We start from the raw sequence: 8,521 nt of genomic DNA, 5'->3' as shown, positions 1-8,521 counted from the left end.
CCTGCTCAAAATTAATTTAAACGGTCGACGGTAAACTGCACACATTGTAAATATTGTTTACCGGCCAATCCCATTTATTTTCCAATCCTTAGGTTTCAATTAAAACTGCCTTAGTGAACTCGTGTACCAACCTGTCTGTTATAATACAGATTAGCGATTCGAACTCTGAATAAACGCATTGAAATCCATAAATTGAATTATTTATTTATCTTATTTATTTGAAGTTTTCATGAACAGCAAGAAAACAAAAAACAAATGCATTGCAGTTCGCCTTTTGAATTATTTTACACAATTTAATGGCCATTCGCCAAAATGAAAAACTAAAGTAAATGCTTTTATATACATTATCGTTATTTACTCTCGTTTATTTCCATTTTATCGTGTGTGTTTTTTATTCTTTACAACCGAAAGTAGTGCGAATGAGTAGGTAAATTAATTTATACATTTATATTTTTTAACATGCTTTCCCATCATACACACTGAGTTTTATTTTAATTGGGTAAACTGAATAACAAAAAGTGATTTCAGAAACGTCCAGGTTCCATTTCATTACTATACCGAAGTACAATATATAATATGCATTTTTTAGTTGGCTGTCTGTTGCCAGATCCTTTTTTAGACGGCTTTGAACCAGCGGATAATGATTACTCTATATTTGTAGTCGCTCAGCTAAATGAAATGTTTATTGCGTTTTTACTTCGTTTCACTAGCTATTTAATTTAAATCGTGTTCGCTTTTTACGTCGGCCTTAGTAAATACATGCTGAGTTATATAGCGAATAGCTTTATATACATACGTATTTGGTTGAGTCTGGCTAAGTGACATGATTTATAGTTGTTTGTCCTCTGTTTTGAATGTTTAAAATGTATTTACAACATATTTATGCTAGACTTAATTATAATGGTTTTTACAGTATCTGCATTCTGGGTTTTTACTGATAAAATCGCAATTCATTCCATTATTTCTTTTTTTATGTGTTCACTTATTTTTTATGGTGTTTCATATGTGTTATTTTTTATACTTTTCCCAATACTTGGCATGGGAGTGTGCGAATATATTTGCTCGAAAATGTTTTCATGTGCACTTCGAATGAAAATCAATTGCCGAACAACAATCGAAAAAATTACGCTTATATACATAGATTGGAAATTCGATTGGTTTGTTGGAGAGTGACTTATTTTGGCTAGTATCAGTGTCAGGCAGGTAAATCAATTTTTTCTGGCAGTTTTTTATCGATTTAATTTTCAATTTTTTTTTTTTTTTTTGTTATGCTTGTTAAACTAACTGACATGAAAATATTCATTTAAAAGAATAACATGACATAAACTGAAGAGAATTACGTGCATTTTTACACCAAGCATTGTGTTAACATTTTGAATATGGAAAAAAGGCATTTGCTAAAAAAATGATTATTTCCTAATGAACCTATACAACCGTTCTTGAACTTCTGATTTTGCAAATTATTATTTAATGAATACTAGCAAATATTATCCATAATTAATATTTTTATTTATATGACCCAGTGACAAAATAATTTGGTTCCAAGCAAAAACGCAACATTGTCATAAAGAATATTTTTCGTTGCTAAAACCATTTTATGAAACAATTTAATTTATTAATATTAACTTTGAACTTTGTTCACATAACATTATTCATCAGAAAAAATTTAGAAAAAATGCTTTCTGCATTTAAAACGTGATGTAATTTTTTTGTGATTTTTTGAGCATTTATAACCTTCAAAACTTTTGTCCTTAACCCTTAAATTTTATTTACATATATTAACTTAAAAGCTTTCCTATTCACTAGTTCGCGGTCTTACCTTTGTCTGCTATCCTAACTAACTAACTAGGTGACTAACTGACTGACTATCTAACGTGATGATATAGTTGACAAAGTTGCCATACGCGGCGTTTTTCACTCCGTACGCAGAAACTTAAATTCTTGCTGCGATTCCGATTCCCTGATAGTTGTCAGTGTTCATGAAAGGCGACGCAAACAGTGAATTAGTAGAACTGCTGCCAGTATTGCGGAAATTAGCGATGTCCTGCCACTAAGGCTGCTCCATTGTGACGCCCCAGAGTCTTTGATTGAGAAAAAATAGATTGAGAAAAGAAGACATAGGCAAATAAAACAAGGATAAGTCACGGCAATCAGTTATTTGGTTTGAAAGGAAATTAGATCTTAGGTTCGACTAGACCAAAAAGACTCTAAATATAACTTTCAAATATATTTAGTTTCTTTTTTCACTTAACAAGCTTAAATACTTTATTTATATATACAAATTTGAATTTTATATATTGATTTAACTCATCAACAGCATTATAAAAATATTAATTCTAAATCGAATTTTTTTTATTTGCTGAAATTTCAAGAATGGGTAAACTCACTTGCATTCGCATGTCTCAGCGGCATCTGATTGTTGAAATTGTCAAATTGCGACAGCGACGCACTGAGCGTCTTTTCACGCCGCAGCTCCGGATAATTTTCAATTTCCGCCACGCACTTCAGCTCCAGGATTTTCCCGGCCTGGAAGAAGCGTTGTCCCTGCAAGTAGAAGTGCACCTGAAGCCGCTGGCGCCGCAGAACATAATCGTGGGCCGCTATGCTCGTGTCGGTGGTGGGATGCAGTTCCCCCAAAAGGGGCTAAAAAGGAAAGGAAATTGAAAAATTAGTACGCCTATTACACCTATAGGAAATATCTGGTGACTAACGCATAAAGTTATAATGTAGGTAACAAAAAATAAATATACTTTGGATTCTTTAATAAATACTTAGTTTAATGCTAATTAATTAAAAAAATAAGTTGTTTTAAGCCCTTTTAAGGCAGTTTAGTTTTGAATTTGTAAATTTGATTGCATGAATTAGATGGAAAAACCGACCTGTTCGCCATTGATGAACCAGGTGAGCCGTGTGGGCAGACTGGAGTAATCCGAGGAGCAGGTGGCGCTGAGGAACTCCTCCATCCGGTACATCGAATTAAAGCTCTCGATTAGCGGATCGATTTGGGGCAAGGCTGCAAATATATTGGAGATCTATTAGCTATTGAAATTCAGCTGAATGTTCCATCTGAATGCCAACCTGCCACTGTCATGTTGTCCGCCTTGTCCGCAAGTTTAAAATGAGGGGCATCGCCGCTAACTTCGCACTTGTAAAGTCCCGTAGACTTGGCTCCTTGTAAACTCAAGTCCAGCCTGCAGCTCGATTCGTTACACAGATATTTCCCGTCGAGCACTTGTAGTCCCGGAACCCCGAAGGTCATGTAAATCGGACTCGTCAGAGGAGAATATCTACACGCAAGATATAGATTGTTAGCTTGGCTTAAAATGAAAAGCTATTGGGGATAACCTAAAGAACTCCTCGTGATCCTTGTACCACTTGACAGAATTTAACGTGTGACCTCGCATATCGTAGCTGCAAGATAGGGTCACATTGTCCCGAAAGTCCACAATCTCTGGCACACTGATATCCGTCACGAACAGGGCGGAAGCTATTGGGTTATCTATAAATCGAAAAAGTAGTACAATATAAATTAATTGCGAAACATAATAATTTATAATAGGGTCATACCATGTGAAACGTTCCACCAACTTATTAAAAATGATTAACAAAGCATAGCAAACTAGCTAACTAAATCTTTAAGCGAAAATATATTTCAAATTTAAAATTAAGTCGTTTTTAAAATGCAATGAATACGGGGCCATATGTAACTGGCATATTGTAGCTTCCCTTAGTGTGTAGTTTCTGGGGTCCCCATTCAGATAAGGCTGTCTACCAGCTGAATAAACAACCAGAAACTGATAAGAAATGCGAGCAAACCAAATGCCAGATTGACTCGAGTTTTGCCTCTACCAAATACATTTAAGAAGACCCGAGAAATGCGTATACATATATGAAACTTAAAAAAAATCTGCCAACAGAATACATGTTTAGGAGTTTTACATCAGCTTAAGGAGTTTTCGAACCGTGTAAGACATTTTATAACAACAGACAGAATTTTTTATATCTGTTCCACTCAAAGCCAAACAAAACATATCATATGTCTGTATACTTATTTTGCTTTTGCGCAAAAATACATTTATTTTCGCTACAAAACAGTTCTCTATTATTAATGTTTTATTTGCTATTAAAAAAATGTACCTTTTAAACAAACCACCAAAGCTTTTAAGCATTTTGTGCATATGCAAATTAACATAAATGGAAACAACGTCGGACAATTACACAAATAAATATTTTATTGGAGATAGTTGTGATAAAATGCGGCAAATTCCTGGAATCCATTACGCATTTAAATCAACAAAACTTTAAGCCATTCGCAGGCATAACAATCCCACTGCCAAAGTGTGGGTTAAGCTCCTTCCCCACTTAACCACACAAAATGGGAATGGAGGGGGTTAAGGTGAGACTGAGATACAAACACAGATATATTTACACCTCAGCTCATGAAAACTTTGCTGATAATTAACCTACACATTTCATTCGAGACTTGGCAAGCACACATTTACATAGGTATACATATAGACAAAGGAATTCACACCCACATAGGAGAAAATTTACCCATGCATTTCTGGGGCAGGACCAACACCGTCCAAGTTTGGTGATAAATTCATTTAGAGAGCTGGGACTAGACATTTTTGCAAATATTTTTGCTGTGGCTTTTTATTTTTATGGAAGCTCTCTGTGTATCAGTGAAGGAATTGTTCTTCTTAACCAAGCAAAAATTTGTATTAACTTCCTTGTTAAAAATAATACAGCGGCCAAAATAAATTAAATTTTTTGGAATTTTGTTTAAAATTTGTTGTTTTAAAATATCAAAATATCCGCATTTCATTCAATCTGCACAAATCACCGAATAATGATGGTTTTCTTTTTTTTTTTGTTTAAAAAATTTCTGGAAAAAATAATTTAATTTTAAGTACACCTTTCTATTATATTTGCGTTTAATTCCGTTATTCAAATGCCAAGGAAATTTAAGTTGTGAACAGGCTTTTAAGTTAACAAAAGAAAACAATTTAAATGAAATAATTGGCTTGCTCCTAGAGGTTCCTACTCCATTTGAAAAATAGTTTATTTTAAAAAATGTATAGAACTTTTTTCACAGCTCAATTAACAAACTTTTAGAAAATATGATTGCAACCATAGAAGTGTTTTCTTGAACACAACTGTATACAAAAGTCTTAATGGTCCAGTAGTCTTTGTGGCTGGCACATAGGCATAAATATTTATTCCATGAGCAAGACCACTAACACCCACAAAGTGGAGTAAAAGTATCTAAACGAGACTGGCAAACAGTCAAAGTGTTTTTCCTATTTTTAGTTCCATCTAAATCCGCAAATTAATTGGGTGTCGTATGGCAGAAGAGTCCAACTGATTTTAAAAGTAAATAAACAGGTCCCAACCATTTGTTATTTGTTATAGTTGCTTTGTGGTTACCCAAGGCGACATCGTAAATTGGACCTCCCACATTTGACAATATTTAATTTCATTAGGTCGGCCAAATTGCTGTTGTCGACATACACTCTAAGTATAGAAATCGAATAGGGTACAACTTTTTTTGAAACTCCGTCAGTCTTTGTGGCCAAATCCTTTGTGCTAGTGTCCTAGATTTCAAGTATTACTTGTGGTGTGCGTGTGGAAAACAAGTTAGCCGCAGTTAAAGGAATACGGAAATGAGTCGAGCTCAAGCCTTCCGCATACTCTTTTTAGGCTAGCATTGTTTAAATAAATAAAAAAAACATTGTATATAGTCATAATATCCTAACCGCTAATGGTATTAAACGCATAAACTTTTTAAAAACAGGAATGATCCATTTTTAAAATATCGCATAAATTGTTTGTGTTATTATTCAACGCATTTAATTTCTATAAACCAAATAATTTTTACACGATTATATATTTCGAAAAATAAAACATATTGCAGAAGTTTGGGTCTTTGTAGTTAGGGTAATCTCTCTTACAGACAGCCCACAATTTTAAGAATCAATTTTCTCTTATCAAGGTATCTAAGCCAGGGAAAACCTTCACTGACAATTACATATTTTCAATTTACCAACTGAATTTCCCTCAACTTTTCCAGTGCTCTCGCACACATGATGGAATACAATTTCTAGTTCTCGTCGAGCAGAGTGAAAAGCGGAGTGAGCTAGCTCATTTAACGCGCTCCAAATTAATTGCCCCATTGCCATTGGCAATTTGAGTGCAGGAGGGAATTAAAAGTCGGAGAAAAGCGGGAAAAAAGAGAAGGGGCTGCTGCCTTTGGCAGTCTGCCTAATTGCGAGCATTTCAAAAATACAATTTAAGTTTAAACTGCACTCAAGAAGTGCTGCTGCTGCTGCTGCTGCTTCAGCAAAAGTTGTGGCAGCAGAAACTACCAAATGCCAAAAGGAATGGGGCAAGTGCAATTGCAGCCGTTGAAATTATGGCAAAAGTCATTAAAACAGCCAGAGGCGAAAACTTTCCCAATATTGATTTGCGGTTGGTGTTCTCGGCAAACACCAATAACAATTAAAATAATAATAATAAGCCGATTCACAATAAACGACAAGGGCGATTTGTTCGGCTCACATTACGCATACGCACCGTTGACTGCGAATCCCTTCCAGCGCATCATTAACCAAACAAATATTGTCCCGACTGCTGCACACAACCGAAATTCAATCCCGAAAGCCATACAAAATAATAATAATTTCCGCCATTCCGGCGGAGGGTCACAAAAACTTACCAATTAAAAGTGCGATGAAAAGAAACATCAGCCAGCTGTAATCCATTTTTTGTCGTCGTCCTTATTGTTTGCTTTTGTTTGAATAAAATTAATTGCTTCAGTTATTGTTGCTCTTGGCTTTGGCAGTGGCGTTGATTTATGCAGTTTATCCCTTTCGCATCTCCGGGACTTTCTTTGTTTCGACTGCAGTCGAGGCAATCGACAAAAACTAGAATCGAACAACCAAGTGGAGGTCAAACGGGAAGCTTAATTAATTGAATACTGTGTCAAAGCGAGATGTAAAAACGAAGCAAACGAAGTCGACAACGAGATCGGGAAACGGCACAAGAGAATATAAATAAATAAACTCAGCGACAAACTCATGCAGAAAAGTTCAAAGGATACGCTCTGTCAGTGTCGTTATAAATAAATAACAAACATTAGAGCAGCCCAGAGAAAAAAAAAACTCCAAGGACCTGGGAACTTCCTGTACACGGAGAAAATAAAAACTACTAAGTCATGCTCTATTATTCTGTTTTACATATAAGGCTAAGGGCTACAAACTTGGTATGCAAAAAACTCAATAGCACTCTTAAATTTATATTACTTAAAAAAAATATTTTCTAATGTGAAATCAACACATCTTGGTGTGCCATATTATTTGCATTATAGTATTTTAAAGAATTTGACACATAAAGTATCTAAAATTAACATCATTGAATCATTCACCAGTTTAAAAGAAAAATATTTCGTTTGAGCACTTTATTTTTTTTTTTTTTTGCGTACGAACTCGCATGAAAGGGAAAGCATGAACAAACAGAGAAAACAACGACGTGTGGGCGTGGCAGACGCCCTGGCATCCTGTTTTCTTTTTGTACTTCTTGTCTGAGTGTGTGTGCGTTTGTCAACTTAAATAATTTAAATGCCAAATTCAAACGAATCCATGTGTTTAATATTTGAGTAAGCCATCCACCTGCCACGGCCACGCCCCCTTTCGCTTGGGACCTTGTTTCTCAGTACCTTTTTTTGTGTGTTGTTGTTTCTTGGTTTACGTTCGCCTTATTTTTGGCTCGGTTGTTCTTGTCAATTTGGGTTTTGTCGGAGTTAACATTAAACTGAAATTGAAGCACTCAACGGAAGCGGAAGTTGCCAGTCCAGTGCAATTTAAACTTGTTTCTTTTTCTTTTTGTTTTCGTTTTTTTTCGTAGATTGTTTATGTATTTTCAGAACTTTTTACTCATTCCTTTAGCTTTGTTGTTGCTGTTTTGTTGCATTAGGTTAACTGGAATTTTATTGACTGCACGCTTTAGTTAATTGACCTTTCGTCAGGGACTCTGATGCTTGGTTATATGAAGTTTTTAAGATTTTCTTTGTTGGCTTGTCACTGTAGCGTTGTACTTTACTTAATCTTAGTTAATAAACTTCATGTCTGTTTTATGTTTGTTTCTTTTTTATTAAACTCGAATCGGTCGGCAAATGAGGACCCCTATGGAAAGTATCTCCGCGCGGCTTCAGGCTTACGAGCTGACTGAAGCTGCGAACTCGGACTCGTGAGCTCAACTCACGGATGACATCGCAGTCGGCTGCGCAGTCTGCGTTTCCGCCGCTGAAGGACTTCGTGACCGGCTGTCGTGTAACACCGTGCGCTCAGCATCTGGAAGGACCCCTCGGCTGCCGGGGATGCTCGGTTACACGACAGCTGAGCCTGTAACAGGACCCTTGGGGTTCCCAGAGTTCATCCCAAAGAGCGCTTCGAAGAGAGTCGTTGAGATTTTGTAGTTTTGTCGCCCGGTCTGTTGGCTTTCTGCAGTTCCGATGTTATTC

At 35.8% G+C, this 8,521-nt stretch overlaps 1 protein-coding gene across 2 annotated transcripts; it reads right to left on the bottom strand.

The window, feature by feature from the left end:
* Positions 1-200: 200 nt before the first annotated feature.
* LOC128261941 (uncharacterized) lies at positions 201-8,237 on the bottom strand. Of its 2 annotated transcripts, XM_052995905.1 has the most exons (7): positions 7,718-8,237; positions 6,719-6,926; positions 3,346-3,499; positions 3,079-3,287; positions 2,880-3,013; positions 2,388-2,643; positions 201-2,081 (listed from the first exon to the last, which is right to left on the bottom strand). In XM_052995905.1, the coding sequence occupies exons 2-7, from the start codon at positions 6,762-6,764 to the stop codon at positions 1,978-1,980; spliced, it is 903 nt and encodes a 300-aa protein (XP_052851865.1). In that variant the 5' UTR covers positions 6,765-6,926; positions 7,718-8,237; the 3' UTR covers positions 201-1,977. The 2 variants fall into 2 exon arrangements, with proteins under 2 accessions (XP_052851865.1, XP_052851875.1); XM_052995915.1 differs by lacking the exons at positions 6,719-6,926; positions 7,718-8,237 and adding an exon at positions 3,568-3,633.
* Between the last annotated feature and the right edge of the window lie 284 nt (positions 8,238-8,521).

Source organism: Drosophila gunungcola, chromosome 3R (genome assembly GCF_025200985.1).
Source record: "Drosophila gunungcola strain Sukarami chromosome 3R, Dgunungcola_SK_2, whole genome shotgun sequence".
Lineage (NCBI taxonomy): Eukaryota > Metazoa > Arthropoda > Insecta > Diptera > Drosophilidae > Drosophila > Drosophila gunungcola.
This window is presented reverse-complemented; position numbering and strand designations above follow the sequence as displayed.